Below are 20,731 nucleotides of genomic sequence, written 5' to 3'. Positions count from 1 at the left end.
CTAGTCTTCTTGGCATAGGCCCCATGCCTGTGAGTGAACCCATCACAGGTGGTCCAGCCCTAGATAAAGCCACTCACATGAAAATAACTGTCAGTCTATCCAGAAAGTTGTGAGAATAAATCACAATTTAAGAACATTAAATTTTGAGAATTATCTGTTAGCACCAGAAAAGACCCAAAATTTATTAAAACCTCAGGCATATACCTCTCCAAAACCTACAAGAATGCAACACTGTCTTTTATGTATAAATGTAATAGGATTATTTATTCTTAACCTCTTCCTTTCCAATGCTTTCCTTATATATAAAGTTCACCTGTTCTATGTCAAATTTTTTAAGGGGGAGAAGGAAAATCATTTACTTTTTTGACTTACTCATTACCTTCAGAATCTAAGCTATTCATCCACTCTTCATATGTTCCCATGGTAGCCATTCTCTGCAACTCTTCTTTTTAAAGTATGTGACAGGAAGAGTTCAAAGTTTTTACAATTCTACCCATTAAATATCCCTGAGATATTTTCTTGATGTGACTACAACTCAAGTCTCCCAAGTCTTCAGTCTCATCCCTATAAATCCACCCTCCATAATGTTGCCAAACTGTTCTTCTAAAATGTGAAAATGTGCTGGGTGGAAAAAATGAGTCCTAGAGGTCCACAGCACAGTGGAATATACAATACAACAGTATACAAGGGTCCTTTAAAAACTTCATAGAAAATTGATTAAAAGATGATTTTATTTTGGTGCAAAAAACTTTTGAAATACATGCATGGGAGAGGTCTTCAAAAAGTTTCTGAAAATGCATATTATGGAAAAAAGGTACATAGATTTCAAATTTTTTTTCATTAAAATCTTTTTAACTCGATTTTCCTTGAACCTTTCATGATATTTGCATATATTTTATGAACTAGAAGAAGTTCTAAGCCTCCAAACATAAATAAATGATAGAAGATGGAAATATTAATTACCTTGAGTGTTCACATATCACAGTGTACCCCACAAATATGTATGGTTATTAGGTAAAGATAAAATTTGGGACTGGTGCTGTGGCACAGGGGGTTAATGCCGTGGCCTGAAGCACAGGCATCCCATATGGGTGCCAGTTCCAGAACCTGCTGCTCTACTTCCTGTCCAGCTCTCCGCTATGGCCCAAGTCCTTGGACCCCTGCACCTGTGTAGGAGACCTGGAAGAAGCTCCTGGCTCCTGGCTTCAGATTGGCACAGCTCTGGCCATTGTGGCCATCTGGGGAGTGAACCATCGGATGGGAGACCTCTCTCTCTCTCTCTCTCTCTCTCATTGCCTCTCCTCTCTCTGTGTAACTCTTTGAAATAATAAATAAATCTTTAAAAAAAGATAAAGATAAAATTTAACATTTAAAAAATAGTCTCTTAGGCCAGAGAGGGAAAAAAAAGGTAATTACAGACAGACAAAACTTTTATAAGCATCAAATGTTTTATAGGATATTTAGTACTGTACCTGAATATAGTAAATTCTTAATAGTAAGTATTAATAACAGCAGAAATAACAGCAGACAACAAAGAATCTATGATGCACACTGCGGTCTCTTAGTGCTTTGTTCAAAAACACCGACACAAATTCAGCCACTTCATAAATTTTGCCTGAATGGTGGAAAAGAGCAAGCAAATTGGGATAAAGCAGGAGATGCAGAGAGGAAGAGTTGAAGAGCTAGCGGGAAAGAGGAAGACCAGAGGAGGACGCAGGCAGGGAAGCCAGGAAACCTAAAGAAGCCAATGCAGGCTATGCAGGCTGTGATGTGGGAAGACGCGGGAGCCTGCAGAGGGCATGTGACCAGAGACTGTAAGGGGAAGGCCAGGCCTTGAAATCACTAGCGGACTTCTGTTGAACAGAACCATAGCTCCTTGCGACCCGGAAAAATCAGCCAGCTACCCCTCAACAGAGTTCTGTGAATTCTGACTTGGATTGGCGGAGGGGTTTTAGTTTTAGGGTGAAATGAAACTTCCACTGTGGTCCTCTTAGACCAGGCCACTAAGATATATTTTCTAGTTCTATGGGCGTTGAAGGCACCGAAGGCCAACGGCTGCGTGACGTGCCCGCCCTCCAGCGAGCCCGGTCCTTTGACAGCCGAGGCCGTTCGGGCCTGGAACGTGGCAGGGGTGGGGCTTCGCGGACACCCAGTACTGGTCATTCCCAGTCCGGTCTGGACGGAGGGTCGACCACCGGGAAGGGAAGGCGAGAGGAGAGGGTGGGGGACGGCCGGGGGGCCGGGACCGGCCATGGAGCTGTACCTCAGCGCCTGCTCGAAGGCGGCCAACGCCGCCGCCGCCAAGACGGCCGCCAGTAGCCTCGCCGCAGACACCCAGCAGTGCGGAGATGTGAGTGGCCACAAGCCTGGCGTCGTCGTCCTCTGCTGGGGCCCAAGGCCTACTGGGGCGGGGGCAGGGCTCGCCGCCCAGGTCCGCGCTGCTTGTAACCGTCCATCTCCGGCGCGCCCTGGTGGAGCGCACCCGCGGCGCTGGTTCAGGCTGCGCTTGGCTGCGACTGGCTGTGGAGGGGCCTGAGGAGAACTGGGGCCTCAGGAAGTGGGAGGCCTGCAGAGCCTTCCCACTGGGAGCCCTTCCTCTCTGGGTGTGTGCCTGGTTATTCGGTTGCTTGGTTTGGGGTGGGAGTAGGTTGCCATACACTGAGTATACCTCAAAGAGAAGCCAAAACTCTCCAATTGCATCTGACAGGGCGCGCACAAAACCCAGTTTCCCGGCGTGGGAGCTGCTCAGTTACTGGATCTGCCTCTTGGGGTGAAGCTGCCTGTGATCCCTGGAAGTGACACTGTGTTCTTTACCACAAATATAAGTGAAAAGGTAAACTAAGTTTTAATTTTCTTACGCTAGTTTTCTTTACCCTTTTCTAGTTGCTGTTAAGTTCAGAGGCTACAGCACAGTATGTCTACTAAGTGAATTTGCACCATCACTGACAGGGAAAAAGTAAATCCACATCCAGGGCAATCAGAAAGATGCATTATAAACTTGTTGCATCTGGCGTGATGTGGCAGAATTATGGAAGAAAATCCAGATTCTTAGTCTCAGTGTATAATCTACTCAAGCATAGCAACCTTTCTGAGGCAGAAAAATTCATTTATAACTATTTAGTGAGTTTTGAATTACTTAGAAGGATTGAGGTGAAAGGTTATCACTGTTGATAAGGTTATCACTGTCTTATCACTTACATCAATACTAACTTGTACTAAACTCTCTTAAGAAAGCACTTTATTATTTTGTTTTCAACCTAATCCTATTTCACACACAAAGGGAAGACAATTTAAATTGAAATGGGTTTATAGGTTGAGCACTTTAATTTCATTTTAATGAAAAAGATCCTGCTTGTATAAGAAGGAGACTCCATGGTTTAACTCAGCATTTCTTTGGAGGCTTTTCTCCAACCACAGCCTCAATCCTCAAGTTTATGCCTTTGCACTCACCTATGCAGGCCATGGACCCTGTACTTTTGTCCACCTTTCCCAAAATCCTAGAATACTTTCTTCTCCTCCATGAGTGAATCTGAGCTAATATTCAAGATTCTTTCTGAATTATTACAACGTTGTTTAAAATTCATGTAGTCCTTGATCGGTATGGTTTTATTCAACACTTAGTCACACTTGACTGGAATCTTTAATTCCCCCAAACCTTTTCATGTTTTTAGTTCTTAATGCTATCCCTATACCCAAACTTCCCAAGCCCTTGACTAAGTATGAAATGCTGGAGGAAGTAGGGTATATTTTTGTTCAATGGTTTCTTTGATCAATATTTAAAAAAAACTCAAAAAGATAATTCTAAGTGACCTCCACCATTCCAATGTTTATGATGTCATCAGAAATAAGAGGGCTCTTTGATATCTGATACTTGCTTAATGTTTTAGTCACTTCAGGATGCTATAATATAGTGCCACAGACTGAGTGGCTTAAAGACAGAAATTGCGACCTTCGTTGTGGCCTAACAGGTTAATTCGCCATCAGCAACATGTGGGTGCTGGTTCAAGTCCTGTCTACTCCACTTCCCATCCAGCTCCCTGCTAATATGCCTGGGAGAGCAGCAGAGGATGGCTGAACTGCTTGGCCCCTGCACCCATGTGGCAAGCCCAGGTGAAGCTCCTGGCTCCTGCTTTTGGCTCAGGCCCATTGCAGCCATTTGGGGAGTGAAACAGCGGATGGAGGATCTATGTCTCTCTTTCTCTCTCTCTCCCTCTCTCCTCTTTGGAACTAACTTTTAAATAAGTAACATAAATCTTTTTTAAAAAATTACTGAAATTTATTTACAAGAGTAAGAAATCTGGCCGGCGCCGTGGCTCAATAGGCTAATCCTCCACCTTGTGGCGCCGGCACACCGGGTTCTAGTCCCGGTCGGGGCGCCGGGTTCTGTCCCGGTTGCCCCTCTTCCAGGCCAGCTCTCTGCTATGGCCAGGGAGTGCAGTGGAGGATGGCCCAGGTGCTTGGGCCCTGCACCCCATGGGAGACCAGGAAAAGCACCTGGATCCTGGCTCCTGCCATCGGATCAGCGCGGTGCGCCGGCTGCAGCGGCGGCCATTGGAGGGTGAACCAACGGCAAAGGAAGACCTTTCTCTCTCTCTCTGTCTCTCTCTCTCACTGTCCACTCTGCCTGTCAAAAATAAAAAAAATAAAAATAAAAATAAATAAAAAAAATAAAAGAGTAAGAAATCTGGAGGTCTAACAAAGGTCACAATATGGTCAAGTTTTAGTGAGTGCCTTCTGCTAACTTCTCATTGTATCATTGTAACCTCAAAGAGTGCTAGAGAGTTCTCTGAGGCCTCTTTTAAGGGTGTTAATGTCATAAGTGGTCTACTTTCATAACCTGTCTCCCAAGGCCCTATCCCTATCTACATGGGAGGACAAGATTGAAACATACAAATTTTGAGGAAACACATTCACTTTACAACTGCTACTTAAACATGATTTCTTAAAGTAAGTTTTGTTCCTGGATTATATATCTAGAATAAGGTCACAAAATATGTCAACTTCACACAACTTGAGCCACATTTACACAAACTAGCTTTACCAAAACATGTTTGCAATTTATTCCATTGCTAGTGATATAATCCTTCCTTAGGGTATAAATTTAGCTCTGTCTTTTGTCTCTTCAAATATATTCTGTTTGTTGTAATTTTCTCTGATGACCATTAATTCACTTGCCTATTTCTTAATGATAATGTTTGAAGAAGTAGATGTGTTCACCATGATTTGAGTATTATACAATGCATTCATGCATTGACTTCACATGGTACCTTATAAATATATACAATTTTTGTATCCATTAAAAGTAATAAATGTATGTTCTCTGAATTATTTATATTAATTACTCAAAAATATATTCACTTCATTATAATTAGGTGTCAGATCACCCTCCTGAAGTTGTAAAATTCATCTTTCTGTGAACTACTTGATGAAGCAGTGTTATAATATTATATTTATGTATTGTAATTGAAAATAGATGGGTTACTCTGGCTGTAATAAATGGATTCATTCAAAGGTGTTACTTATTTATAGGTCAGTAGATCAGTTTTGGTCTGTCACATGCTTGTCACAGTTAACATCTCATTGACAATTAAATGTTGACATCTACAAGATCCAATCCACTTCTAGACTTTGTATGATTGATTGTTTCCATTGCAGGAATGATATGAGCTTCCTATCTGAGCTCAGTGAATTCCAGACTTTATCCCCTAGAATTGTTTGCTTTCTTAAGGAAGTATTTGCTTAGGAGGGAATCTAGGTTTTCTGAGTTGCCTCTTGGAGGATTTAAAGTTTGATGTTAAACAAGAAGTCAGAAACTTCTCAAAGAATTATTAAATGGAAAAATATAGATAGTATCCTAGCATGTTTCTCCCAGCTACACTTTGACCCATACACAAAGCATCCTATCTATCTTACGGGAGCTCTTTTTGGGATCTTTCCCAGCCAAGTTTCATAAGATTCAAGAATTGGACTACAGTTGTAGCTATAGCAAAATTGAACAAAGGTCACAAATTGGTACCTTCAAGAGTGTCTAGATTTATCTACATGTTATATGCTAATATAAATTGAATTATATGTCAGTAAACTGGAAAGATGTTCTCTGGATTACCAGATACTCTATATATTCCAATTGTTTTTCACGTCAGCCAGTTCCAGATTTGACATTGCTTTGAACTGAAATTTATGCTGTTCTGGCCAAGCAAACTTAAAAAAGAAAGAATGAAAAACATGAATACAATTTCTAAACTTGTATCCTCCACTTTTTCCACTTCAGAGCCACCCAACCCCCAGCCATTTCTACTATTGAGTAATTAACTATAAATTCACACCAAAAAATGACTGTGGTACTGTTTTAATTCATAAATGAGATTAAATAAATCATCTGTTTTATGTAAATTAGAACTTGTTGAAACATGACTGTTAGCTGGTTTTTTTCCTCTTTTTGTGTTAATGATTGCATACAGTTGTATGTGATATTTTATGCTTAAACCTCATTTCATATATATATTTAAAGTTGTTTCCTTAATATGTTGAACTGCATAATATTAGAATTAAGATTTTCTTATGACTGTGGCCCTCAGAGAGTGTTGGATTTTGTTCATTGGAGATCTCAAGGTAAATTAGCTTTAGCTCAAAATCTTTAACATCTAAATTCTATTTGTTTTTGTTAAAGTTGTTTCCATAAATCACAGTGCTCGATTTTCTGCTGTTTTTTTTCTTAACTTTTATTTAATGAATATAAATTTCCAAAGAACTGCTTAGGGATTACAATGGCTTCCCCCCCATAACGTCCCTGCCACCCGCAACCCTACCCTTATCCACTCCCTCTCCCCTTCCAACACATCAAGATTCATTTTCAATTCTCTTTATATACAGAAGATCAGTTTGGCATACATTAGTAAAGATTTCATCAGTTTGCTCCCACACAGAAACATAAAGTGAAAAATACTGTTTGAGTACTAGTTATAGCATTGAATCTCAATATACAACACACTAAGGACAGAGATCCTACATGAGGAGTAAGTGCACAGTGACTCCTGTTGTTGACTTAACAAATTGACACTCTTGTTTATGGCATCAGTAATCACACTAGGCTCTTGTCATGAGTTGCCAAGGCTATGGAAGCCCCCTGAGTTCACCGACTCTGATCATATTTAGACAAGGCCATAGTCAAAGTGGAAGTTCTCTCCTCCCTTTCCTCCCTTCAGAGAAAGGTACCTCCTTCTTTGATGACCCATTCTTTCCACTGGGATCTCACTCACGGAGATCTTTCATTTAGGTTGTTTTTTTTTTTTTTTTTTTTTTTTTTTCCCCAGAGTGTCTTGGCTTTCCATGCCTGAAATACTCTCATGGGCTTTTCAGCCAGATCCGCATGCCTTAAGGGCTGATTCTGAGGCCAGAGTGCTATTTAGGACATCTGCCATTCTATGGGTCTGCTGTGTATCGCACTTCCCATGTTGGATTGTTTTCTCCCTTTTTTATTCTATCAGCTAGTATTTGCAGACACTAGTTTTGTTTATGTGATCCCTTTGGCTCTTAGTCCTATCATTATGATCAATTGTGAATACAATTGATCACTGGGACTAGTGAAATGACATTGGTACATGCCACCTCGATGGGATTGAATTGGAATCCCCTGGTATGTTTCTAACTCTACCGTTTGAGATAAGTCATCTTGAGCATGTCCCGAATTGCACATCTCTTCCCTCTCTTATTCCCACTCTTATATTTAACAGTGATCACTTTTCAGTTAAGTTTCAACACTTGAGAATAACTGTGTATTGATTACAGTGTTCAACCAAAAGTATTAGGTAGAACAAACAACCAAAATACTAAGAGGGATAACATATTAAGTTGTTCATCAACAGTCAGGGCGAGGGCTGATCAAGTCACCGTTTCTCGTAGTGTTCATTTCACTTTAACCGGTTTCCTTTATGGTGCTCAGTTAGTTGTCACCTATCAGGGAGAACATGTGGTATTTGTCCCTTTGGGATTGGCTTATTTCACTCAGCATAATGTTTTCCAAATTCCTAGCAAGGATCACTTTTCATTTTCACATGACTAAAATAAATTATAATTAATATTATCCTTTTGTCTTTTCACTCTAGTGCCTTGAGTTGAGAGAAGGAAAAGGGAAAATCGTAACTTTAGTTTTACATCTTAAAACAAATTATGTTCAATTCCTTTTATTCTTCTCTTTCTTTCTTGTTTATTTTAGAGCCAGGGGTTGATGGGGATCACAGGAGAAACTAATTGAGTGAACATGAGTTTTCAGAATAATTAATTATAGGTGAGAGAAAAGAGGAATGGAAAGGTGTTTAAACTTTCCCAACCTAAAATGTCTGTGGCTGGTTTTTCCCTCAGTTCAGATTCTTCTTCCATGTTTTATTTTCAACAAACATTTTGGTTATCTCAGTGGGTTTTTAAGAAGTGAAAATGCATTAATTTCATATTTGTAATACTTTTGGGTCTGTGTTTGCAGCTTTTTCGACCTTCTTATGGTTTTAACCTGACTGATCCTTATTGCCGACTATTTGAAAACCAATATAAAAGTCTCCATGATCCACATTTAAGAGCATACTATAAACGCAAAGATATCTTGAGAAGATTAAAGAAAGGTGGCTACATCACCAGCAATAATAAAGTGAGTTGTTGAAGATTTTGTTTTTGGTTTTGCTTTAAATCAATGAAAACCTTTAAAACTTGATATAAATTTGCTTCTATACCATACTGGAGGGCCTGCCTCACCTTTAATTTGGTCAGGAGAGGCTACTTACTTAATGGTCACATCTATAATTTTCTCAGTATTTAGGTCAGGATAAATCAGATAACAGTTGTTTCTAAATGAAACTACTTCTCCTCTTTTTCTTTGTAGTGCTGGAAGATTATTCACAGGTAATTTTAGGAGGTAAAGGTATATTAATTCTCCATTGTATCATGGTACTATTTCTCTGTCTCTAGTGTCATTGCATACTTGTCAAGGAGTGTGTTCCATACACATTTTTAAAAACTTAAATAGAACCTAGAAAAATTTAGTCTGTAAAAATCTTATCAGGGTGGAATATTGTCACATTTACAATTGCAGTAATGGAGAATTAATAGGAATTACTATGTCAATAACTCCAGTTGTGTGTACCTAATTTTTGTTAAGATATGGGTCATATTAAATGATATTTTTGAATAGAAAATTTATTTTGATTAAAAATGTAGATACTTGTATTATTATTATTTATACCAAAATTTTGTCAAATTGTATGTCTTTAGTGTTTTTCCTCTGCAGAGTGTTGCTATGACTTCTAAATATTTATATATTTTTGATTTTAGGTTGTATGTACCTTGAGGGAATTGAACAAGTACAGGCAATATCTTACCAGTTTAAAATTGGATTTTGAAAGAAACTATATTAGAGAACAAGTAAGTAAAATACTTAAATTTGGTTTCTTTTTTTTTTAACTTTTATTTAATGAATATAATTTTCCAAAGTATAGCTTATGGTTTACAATGGCTTCCCCACCCCCATAACTTCCCTCCTACCTGCAACCCTCGCCTTTCCCTCTCCCTCCCCACTTCCATTCACATCAAGATTCATTTTCGATTCTCTTTATATACAGAAGATCAGTTTAGCATATATTAAGTAAAGATTTCAACAGTTTGCACCCACATAGAAACACAAAGTGAAAAATACTGTTTGAGTACTAGTTATAGCATTAAATCACAATGTACAGCACATTAAGGACAGAGATCCTACATGAGGAGTAAGTGCACAGTGACTGCTGTTGTTGACTTAACAAATTGACACTCTTGTTTATGGCATCAGTAATCACACTAGGCTCTTGTCATGAGTTGCCAAAGCTATGGAAGCCTTTTGAGTTCACTGACTCTGATCGTATTTAGACAAGGTCGTAGTCAAAGTGGAAGTTCTCTCCTCCCTTCAGAGTAAGGTACCTCCTTCTTTGATGACCTGTTCTTTCCACTGGGATCTCACTCACGGAGATCTTTCATTTAGATCATTTTTTTTTTTTTTTTTTTTGCCAGAGTGTCTTGGCTTTCCATGCCTGAAATACTCTCATGGGCTTTTAAGCCAGATCCACGTGCCTTAAGGGCTGATTCTGAGGCCAGAGTGCTGTTTAGGATAAATTTGGTTTCTTGTTAATTTACATATAGTTTGGAATAAAGAATTGTTTACAAAGGAAGTATTTTCTTATAATTACTGTCTAATACTATTCCAAATGAAAATTTACAGCAGGAAAAAGCAATATTTTGAAATTGCTATATTTGACATAATTCAGTAATTTGTTAGTTAAATCTGTTACTTCCACCTGAGCTGAGACCAATAAGAAGTGTCTAGTGTAGTAGCAACATTCTTAAACTGGAACCGAAAACAGTTTACACAGTGTGAATATTCATTGCTTCTTCCTGGTAATTCAAAGAACAGGAACATGGTATGTTTGTACCTCCACCCATACATTTGTATTCATAAAGTAAAAAATGCTGTTAAAGTTGAAGTGGAGAGACTGACTGTAGAGGGAATGGTTATAGATAATGACTTCTTTTCAAGTTCTGACTCAAAGTTGTGTGTGTTTGCAAAGTTATATTGTATTTTAAAGACTTTATTTCTTTGAATAGCTGAGTAACAGAGATAGAAACAGAGACAGACAGACAGATATCTTTCATGCACTGGATATCTGTGGTTCCCCATATGGGTAGCAGAACCCAAGTACTTGGGCCATCTTCCATTGTCTTCTCAATCAGCTTAACAGGAAGTTGGAAGTACACTCTGATAAAAAAAAAGGCTGAATTGGAAGGGGTGTAGGGGGGGAATAAAACTGATTTGCTACTATACTGGCCCTAAATTAATATTTTAGGGTGAAAAGTATCGAGCCAAATTGACAAAGTGGTGGTTTTTTTTTTTTGTGCGTGTGTGTGTGTGTGTGTGTATGTTTACAAAGGTATGTTTTGTGATTAAGAGTGTTGGATAGAAAACTACCAACAACAGATGCTGGCGAGGATGTGGGGAAAAAGGGACACTAACCCACTGTTGGTGGGAATGCAAACTGGTCAAGCCACTATGGAAGTCAGTCTGGAGATTCCTCAGAAACCTGAATATAACCCTACCATTCAACCCAGCCATCCCACTCCTTGGAATTTACCCAAAGGAAATTTAATTGGCAAGCAAAAAAGCTGTCTGCATCTTAATGTTGATTGCAGCTCAATTCACAATAGCTAAGACCTGGAACCAACCAATTTGCCCATCAACAGTAGACTGGATAAAGAAATTATGGGACATGTACTCTATAGAATACTATACAGCATTCAAAAACGATGAAACCCGGTCATTTGCAACAAGATGGAGGAATTTGGAAAACATCATGCTGAGTGAATTAAGCCAGTCCCAAAGGGACAAATATCATATGTTCTCCCTGATTGGCGACAACTAACTGAGCACCAAAGGGGAAACTTGTTGAAGTGAAATGGACACTATGAGAAACAGTGACTTGATCAGCTCTTGTCCTGACTGTTGATGTACAATGTAATACTTTATCCATTTTAGTATTTTTTTGTTCTAGTACCATTGGTTGAACTCTGTAATTAACACACAGTTATTCTTAGGTGTTTAAATTTTAACTGAAAAGTGATCCCTGTTAGGAATTTGGAAAACATTATGCTGAGTGAAATAAGCCAATCCCAAAGGGACAAATACCACATGTTCTCCCTGATAGGTGACAACTAACTGAGCACCATAAAGGAAACCGGTTAAAGTGAAATGAACACTACGAGAAACGGTGACTTGATCAGCCCTCACCCTGACTGTTGATGAACAACTTAATACATTATCCCTTTTAGTATTTTTTGTTTGTTTGTTCTACTTAATACTTTTGGTTGAATACTGTAATCAATACACAGTTATTCTCAAGTGTTGAAACTTAACTGAAAAGTGATCACTGTTAAATATAAGAGTGGGAATAAGAGAGGGAAGAGATGTGCAATTCGGGACATGCTCAAGATGACTTATCTCAAACGGTAGAGTTAGAAACATACCAGGGGATTCCAATTCAATCCCATCGAGGTGGCATGTACCAGTGTCATCTCACTAGTCCCAGTGATCAATTTGTATTCACAATTGATCGTAATGGTAGGACTAAGAGCCAAAGGGATCACATAAACAAAACTAGTGTCTGCAAATACTAGCTGATAGAATAAAAAAGGGAGAAAACAATCCAACATGGGAAGTGCGATACACAGCAGACCCATAGAATGGCAGATGTCCTAAATAGCACTCTGGCCTCAGAATCAGCCCTTAAGGCATGCGGATCTGGCTGAAAAGCCCATGAGAGTATTTCAGGCATGGAAAGCCAAGACACTCTGGCAAAAAAAAAAAAAAAAAAAAAAAAAAGATCTAAATGAAAGATCTCCGTGAGTGAGATCCCAGTGGAAAGAACAGGTCATCAAAGAAGGAGGTACCTTACTCTGAAGGGAGGAGAGAACTTCCACTTTGACTATGACCTTGTCTAAATATGATCAGAGTCGGTGAACTCAGGGGGCTTCCATAGCCTTTGCAACTCATGACAAGAACCTAGTGTGATTACTGATGCCATAAACAAGAGTGTCAATTTGTTAAGTCAACAACAGGAGTCACTGTGCACTTACTCCTCATGTAGGATCTCTGTCCATAATGTGCTGTACATTGTGATTTAATGCTATAACTAGTACTCAAACAGTATATTTCACTTTGTGTTTCTTTGTGGGAGCAAACTGTTGAAATCTTTACTTAATATATGCTAAACTGATCTTCTGTATATAAAGAGAATCGAAAATGAATCTTGATGTGAATGGAAGTGGGGAGGGAGAGGGAAAGGGGAGGGTTGCAGGTGGGAGGGAAGTTATTGGGGGGGGGGAAGCCATTGTAATCCATAAGCTGTACTTTGGAAATTTATATTCATTAAATAAAAGTTTAAAAAAATAGTGCTGGATAAACACTATAAATTTTCTTATGCTTTTAAGAATTCAATTTTATTCCACTTACCTTCTCTGTACATAGGTTTTTCTTCTATTTCTTCTAGATTTTCATTTTTTAGTAATAGGTGCACTGATAAAATTAAATGATTATGTTTTATTTTAAGAAAGATAAATAATTATTTTTATTCAATGAAATGTCTCTAATGACTTCATAATACATTTAAATGCAGTTAAGCAGAATTAATCATATCTAAAATATAGGAATGTTAATGGTTTTTAATTTCTAAGAAATGTAAACAAATAATATATTTATAATGCTTTTTGAAATAGAAAATGCTTGCAAAACAGATACATAAACTACAAGAAAGTCAGATACTTGGATGTTCTGGTATTACACACTTCCAAAATTGGTTGTTACAAGAAGGCCCCCAATGTGTTAAGGACCGGGAGCGTTCAATAAGACACAGGTAAGAGTTAAATTATTGCATATTATATATATTTTTTGTGTGGACTCAAACTGTAAAAAACACAGGAAAGAATTGAAGGCAGGACTCTTTTTACAGTAGTAGATATTTAATTCCCCTATAGCCCTCATTGTGGAGAGGAAGGAAGGGATAGCAAGAAGTACAAAAATTGGGAACCTTGGCACCAAGTCTGTGAGGGAGAATTTCTACCAGAGATGACAGCATTGCTGAAAGGTGAGCCAAACATATTTTTTAAAGATTTATTTATATATTTGTTTATTTGAAAGGTAGTTAGAGAGAGAGAAAGATCTTCCATCTGCTGATTTACTTCCCAGATTGCCGCAACAGCTAGGGCTGGGCCAGGACAAAGCTAGTAGTCAGGAACTTCCTCTGGATATCCTATGAGGGTACAGGAGCCCAAGGAATTGGACTGTCTTCTACTGCTTTCCCAGGTGCATTAGTAGGGAGCTCGATCAGAAGTGGAGTAGCTGAGACTTAAACTGGTGCCCATATATGATGCCAACATTGGAGGCAGCTGCTTAACCTGCTGCACCACACAACACAAGCCCCTAAAATCTTTAGTAGGAGAGGGAAGGGGAGTGTTTTAGCACATGTCTTGAGCAGTATCAACTTTTTATGATTCGTTTTTGAAGATGGACAACGTTAAGTTTGAAGAAGCCAGCACAGTCAAGAAACAAAAGAAGTTTATTATGGCTTTATCTCATGCCACAGTAAACACATATTATCTCTAAAAATATATGTAAACTCATTGCGATACTACCACTCAATGTTTACCATTCCATTGTCAAGCCCACATTTTTAGGAAATAATGGGATATTGCAGTTCTCTTTCCTTCCACAGTAGTAAGAGATTTGACTGCATTGTCTGCCTTATGTTCCATGGTTTCATTTTAAAATAGTGCCAGGAACCTGGACAATAGATGAGAGATGTTTTAAGGACTTGGAATATACAAGGGGTTTAGTACTTCATTTTTGTCGTAGAATAATCAAATTTACTGTTTCTTTTGTCATATTTGAAGCCACTGCTTCGGTTATCTTAGACTTCTCTACAAATGCATATTCCTAAGCCTACAAGATTATTAATGCTTACTATGCAAAATGACTTCATTCAGTTTATCCCACATCTTACCACTATGTTGGCATGCTAACAGATAGTTGACATAACAGGAAGACTTTACAATGAGTAAAACAATGTGGCTCAGATTCCTCAAAGTCCTTGAGCATTACTGCAAAATTTCTGTAGAAAAATTTCTGATAGAAAAACTGCAATATTTCTGTTGTTCAAGAAATAAAAATTAAGCAAGGTGATAGTTTGAGAATATTTCAGCAGCTGATGCCATCACAAAGGAAACACCCATTTAATTTTCAATAATATTTGCATTCTTACTCAGATACTTGGATATGATAAGTAGGGAATTAGAACAACGTGAGCGCACAGCAGAAGAGCAACGCCTGCTTCGGATGGATAGAGAAGAAAGACAACAGCGGGAACATACAAGAAGAAAATTAAGTCTTCGAAGAAAAATCGAAGAGGTGCGAGATGATTATTGATGAGAGGAAATTTGTGTACAGTTTTCCACTTCTACATAATTTTAACTTTGTCATACTTTTTGAAGTCATAATATACTTACATAAGTTGTTGCGTAGAATAATGAGACAGATACCACAAACTATATATGAGCCAATTTTTGCCCTTAAAGAGTAGTTTGAGAAATATACTAAACGTTATTTAGCTCCTTTGTAAGGAAAATGAAGTTTTATTTGGCTTAGCAAAAAATAATTCCTAATAGAAGTTCAGTAACAAAAGATCATTCTACAGCCAGTATATGGCTTTCATTATGTTTGAACTGATTTCTGTTAGGCTTTTGTCTAATTTGTCTGTTAGTCACAAAATACAAAGGTATTAAAGGGAATAATGATTATAGTAATGTTGTCCTGTCTAGGAATGGAAGATTAAAGAGATGCTGCTTCTGACACGAATTGAAGAAGATGTTAAAAGGGAGCAGAGGATAGAAGAACAACGACGAAAAACCAGAGAAGAGAGTGACAGGAAGGTAGAGTGAGCTTTTTCTGATAACTTGGCAATTTGAAGGGGTAGCTTTTGCTAGTTTGGTTTTTCAAAGTAAGAGCACTTGTGCGATGACTATGGACTATTTATTCTAAGTGATATTCATTATACAAACCTGAAATTATGAACATTTTGACTATTTTTTCCTAAAATACCTTAATAACACCTATGTTATTGCATATAATTACTTTGGCTTTATCATCACACCATAAACTGTTATTTCTATAAAAATTAAATAGCTAATTAAGTTTTCCTTAGAACCAGAAATTCTTGGCGAAAGTTCTTAATTTCCCAACAAATTGATTTTTATAAACTTTTTATTAACATTAATTGTACATATTTGTGGATTACAATGTGGTGTTTCAATACAAGTATACAAGGTATACTGATCAAAACAGAATAATCAACAGTTTTTATTTTTTGACATTACTTTATTATTGGAAGCCTGGAGGTTCTTCGTCTATTTGTTCGTACATTACATATTTTTTTTGACAGGCAGAGTTAGACAGTGAGAGAGAGAGACAGAGAGAAAGGTCTTCCTTTTCCATTGGTTCACCCCCGAAATGGCTGCTACGGCCGGTGCACTGCGCCAATCTGAAGCCAGGAGCCAGGTGCCTCCTCCTGGACATATTTTTTGAACTACAATCTCCCCATTAGGCTGTGTTACATTAAACACTTATTCCTTCAATCTCATTCTGATATGTTACCCATTACCCAAAATTCCTCTATCCTGCATCACATACAAACCTCCCAGCCTCTAGTAATCACCATGCACATGTTAAGTTTTTTGTTGTTATTTTTTAGCTCCTACATGTCAGGGAGAACATTTGTTGTATGTCTTTGTGTGTCTGGCTTCTTTCGCTTAATAGGACATCCTCCAATTTCATTCATTTTGCTACAGATGATAAGATTTCATCATTTTTTGTATATATAATATTCCTTATGTATATATACCACATTTCTTTATCCATTCATTAGGTGGCAGACAACTTGGTTGATTTTAAATCTTGACAGTTATTAATAATGCTGTTAAATATGGTGGAACAAGTATCTTTTTGATGCTATGATTTCATATATTTTGGATATATACCCACTAGTGGGATTGCAGGTACCTATTACAGTTCTATTTCTAGTTTTTCAAGATGTCTCCATATTATTTATGATAGTGGCTGCACTAATTTACATTCCCAGCAACAGTGTGTATGAATTCCCCTTTCTCCATTTCCTTGCCCTATTTGTTGCTTGCTGTGTTGTTGATGATAGCCGTAAAAACAGGCATAGGGTGGTATCTCTGTTTTTGTTTTGCATTTACTTGATGTCTAGTGATATAGAGAATTTTTTCATATATTTGTTTCCCATTTATTTATTCTTGAGAAGAATTGGAGTTAGTTCTTCTTTAAATGTCTGGTAGAATTCAGCAGTAAATCTGTCTGGTCCTGGGCTTTTCTTTGTTGGGAGGGCCTTTTTTACTGATTCAATTTCTGTCTTGGTTATAGGTCTGTTTAGGTTTTCTATGTCTCATTGGTTCAATTTAGGTAGGTTGTATGTGTCCAGGAATCTATCCATTTCTGTTAGGTTTCCCTGTTTGCTGGCATACAACTCTTTGTAGTAATTCCTGATGACTCTTTTTATTTCTGTGGTGTCTGTTGTTACATTTCCTTTTCCATCTCTAATTTTATTGATTTAGGTCTTCTCTCACCTTTTTTTTGGTTTTGGCCATGGGTTTGTCATCAATTGCCTTGAGTGTGTTGAGGAATGTTCCTTCTATTATCTCTTTGCTTAGTTTTCATCATGAAAGGCTGTTGTATTTTATCAAATGTTTTCTCTGCATCTATTGAGATAATCATATGATTTTTTCTTCTAAGGTTTGTTACTGTGGTATATCACATTGATTGATTTGTAAATGTTGAACCATCCTGCATACCAGGAATAAATCCTACTTGGTCTGGGTGGATGATCTTCCTGATGTGTTGTTGGATTCTATTAGATAGAATTTTGTTGAGGATTTTGCACCTATGTTAATCAGGGAAATGGGTCTATAATTCTCTTTCTCTGTTAAATCTTTTTCAGGTATAGCAAGGTGATGCTGGCTTCATAGAAAAAATTGTGAGGATTCCCCTTTTTTTAATGGTTTTTAATATCTTGAGAATAATTGGAGTTAGTTCTTCTTTAATGTTTGGTAGAATTTAGCAGTGAATTAATCTGGTCCTGGGGATTTATTTTTATTCTTTTGAAAAACTTTCTATTCAGATAATAATTTGCTCATTTCTTGCCATGATTGTTTTTGAACTATTGAGTTTTTTTACTTCCTGATGTATTCTGTATATTAATCCATTGTCCAATAAGTCACTTGAAAATCTTTTCTCCTGCTCTGTTGGATGTCTCTTCACTTTATTGCTTCTTTTGTTGTGTAAAAGTTTCTGAGTGTGATATAATCCCATTTGACTACTTCTGCTTTTGTAACCTGTGCATTTTATATTTTATCCAAGAAGTCATAGCCTACAAAAATGTCTTGAAGTTTTTCCTGTGTTTTGTTCTAGAAATTTTATATTTTCAAGTATTACATTTAGGATTTTTATCCATCTTTGTTGATATTTTTATATGGTAAGAGGACAGGATCTAAATTCATTCTAACTATATATGCCCAATTTTCTCAACCCTATTGATTTGAAAGAGCTACACTTTCTCAAATCTGTGTCCTTGACACTTTTGTCAGAAAATAGCTAGTTGTATGTATGTGGATTGATTTCCAGGGCTTTCTGTTTCTTTTATTTAGATTTATATGTCAGTTTTTATGCTAGCTCCATGCTGTTTAATTACTATAGCTTTGTTGTATACTTTGAAGTTCAATTTGTTTTTGTTCAGGCTTACTTTGTCTATTTTGTCTTTTGTGAAATCCATGTGAATTTCAGAATTGTTCTAATTTTGTAAAATATCATTGGCATTTTGATAGGGATTACATTATATCTATAATTGCTTTAGGTAGTATGCACATTTTAATTATATTAATTCTTCCAACCAATAGATGAGGAATATCTTTCCAATTTTTGTGTTTCTTTGATAGTTTTTTCATTCGTGTTTTATAGTGTTTATTATAGAAATCTTTCACTTCTTTCATTCAATTTATTCCTAAATATTTCAAATTTTGTAATTACTATGAAAGGAATTTCTTTCTTGATTTCCCTCTCAGTAAGATCATTTCTGTATAGAAATACTATTTTTAAATATTGATTTTTGTATTCTGCAACTTTACTGAATTTGTTTATCAATCTTATATCTCTTTTATAGTGTTTAGGTTTTTAAATATGCAAACCCATGATATCTGAAAGCATAGATATTTTGACTTTACAATTTTGATACCCTTTATTTCTTTATCTTCCTAATTTTTCTTGCTAATATCTCCCAGTACTGTATTTAATAAAAGCAAAGGTAGTGAATATCCTCTTTTGTTCCAGATCTCAATAGAACATGGTATTGATAATAACTGTTGGTTTGTCATAGATATGTTTTATAATTTTAAGGTTTATCCTGTCTATATGCACTTTGTAGACAATTTTTTATCATGAAAGGATGTTGAATCTTATCAAATGATTTTTCTGCATCTATTGATATGATCATATGGTTTTATTCTTCATTCTGCTGATGTGATTTATGATGTTCATTGATGTTCATTGAGCCACCCTTGGATAAAATACTACTTGTTCATTATGTATCATCTTTTTGATGTAGCATTGGATTCAGCTTGGTAATATGTTGAGATGTTTTTGCATCTGTGTTCATCAAAGAACTGGTCTGTAGTGTCTTTATTGTTGTGGTGTCTCTGGTTTTGATATGAGAGTAATGCTGTCCTCATGAAAAGAGTTTGGCAGAATTCTACACTTCTTAATAATTTGGCATAGTGTGAGAAGTAGGGGAATTAGTTCTCTTTTAAATGTGTTTAGTAGAATTCAGTTGTAATGTCATTAGGTCCTGGACTTTACTTTGATTTGATACTTTTAATTACTGCTTCAATTATTACTTTGACAGGTCTGTTTAGATTTAATCTTGGTAGATTATATGTATCCAGGAATTTATCCATTATTTCAAGATTCTCCAATTTATGAAATATGTATTTGTTTATAATAGGATCCTAATGATCCTTTGTATTTCTGTGGTGTAAATTGTAATGCTTCCTTTCCACCTCTAATTTTGTTTATTTGCATTTTTTCTCTTTGCTTCTTTGTTAGTATGGCTAAAGGTTTGGCTGTTTTGTTTTTAATAAACCTTTTTTTATTTTGTTGCTCTTTTTATTTTTTTAGTTTAGTTTGAATTTTATTTATTTATGCTCTAATTCTTACTATTTCTCACTTTCTGTTAATATGGAGTTGGGTTCTTTCTTTTCTAAGTACTTGACATGCATAATTAAATTTTTTCCTGAGATTTTTCTATTTTTTTCATGTAGACAATGATTACTATAAATTCCCCTCTTAATAGTGCTTTTGCTTTATCATATAGGTTTTGATATGTTGTATTTTCATTTTCACTTGTTTTGATAAATTTATGACTTTTGAAAATTTCTTCAATGATCTATTTAGTAGCCTTTTTTTCTATTTCAATTTCCACATATTATAAATTTTCTATTCTTTTTGTTGCTGATTTCAAATGTTCTTTATTGTTTGAGAAGATATATTGTATTTTTTCCAAATTTACTGAGATTTGATTTTGTCATAATATATGGTCAAAAAATATTGTATGTGCTGATGAGAAGAATGTGTATTCTATAATAATTGGGTGAAATGTTCTATAAATGTTAGGTTCACTTTCTCTGTAATATAGTTCAAATTGATGTATCTTTGTTGATTTCTCTCTGGATAATGTATCCATTGATGACAGTCAGGTGCTGAAATTCCCCATTATAAATTGGAGTCTCTCCTTTTAAGTCTAATATTTGCTTTATATATTGGGGTGGTTTTGTGTTGGTTGCATATATATGTATGTTTGTTATATCTTCTTGCTGAATTCTGTTATCAATATGTAATAGCCCTCTTTTTCTCCTTTTACAGTTTTTGAATTAAAATTTATTTTATCTATTAAAAGCATAGCTATTTCAATTTGTTTGTGGTTTCCAGTTGCATTGTATATTTTGTTCTAACTGCTCATTTTCAGTATATATGTTTCTCTACCTTTGAAGTGAGTTTTTTGTATGCAGTATATTGTTGAATCATGTTTTCCTTTAACCAGTGGAT

At 36.3% G+C, this 20,731-nt stretch overlaps 1 protein-coding gene across 2 annotated transcripts in view; it reads left to right on the top strand.

The window, feature by feature from the left end:
* The first annotated feature begins 2,139 nt into the window (after positions 1 to 2,139).
* Positions 2,140 to 20,731, top strand: part of FSIP2 (fibrous sheath interacting protein 2) — a 120,097-nt gene continuing 101,505 nt past the window's right edge. For both annotated transcript variants that reach the window (XM_051849368.2, XM_051849367.2), the window contains exons 1-7: positions 2,140 to 2,350; positions 2,708 to 2,833; positions 8,480 to 8,641; positions 9,322 to 9,411; positions 13,285 to 13,421; positions 14,830 to 14,971; positions 15,382 to 15,492. In XM_051849368.2, the coding sequence (XP_051705328.1) occupies positions 2,252 to 2,350; positions 2,708 to 2,833; positions 8,480 to 8,641; positions 9,322 to 9,411; positions 13,285 to 13,421; positions 14,830 to 14,971; positions 15,382 to 15,492 (867 nt within the window). In that variant the 5' untranslated portion in view covers positions 2,140 to 2,251. The remainder of the gene's footprint in view (positions 2,351 to 2,707; positions 2,834 to 8,479; positions 8,642 to 9,321; positions 9,412 to 13,284; positions 13,422 to 14,829; positions 14,972 to 15,381; positions 15,493 to 20,731) is intronic.

The sequence above is a fragment of the Oryctolagus cuniculus genome, chromosome 3 (genome assembly GCF_964237555.1).
Source record: "Oryctolagus cuniculus chromosome 3, mOryCun1.1, whole genome shotgun sequence".
NCBI lineage: Eukaryota > Metazoa > Chordata > Mammalia > Lagomorpha > Leporidae > Oryctolagus > Oryctolagus cuniculus.
This window is presented reverse-complemented; position numbering and strand designations above follow the sequence as displayed.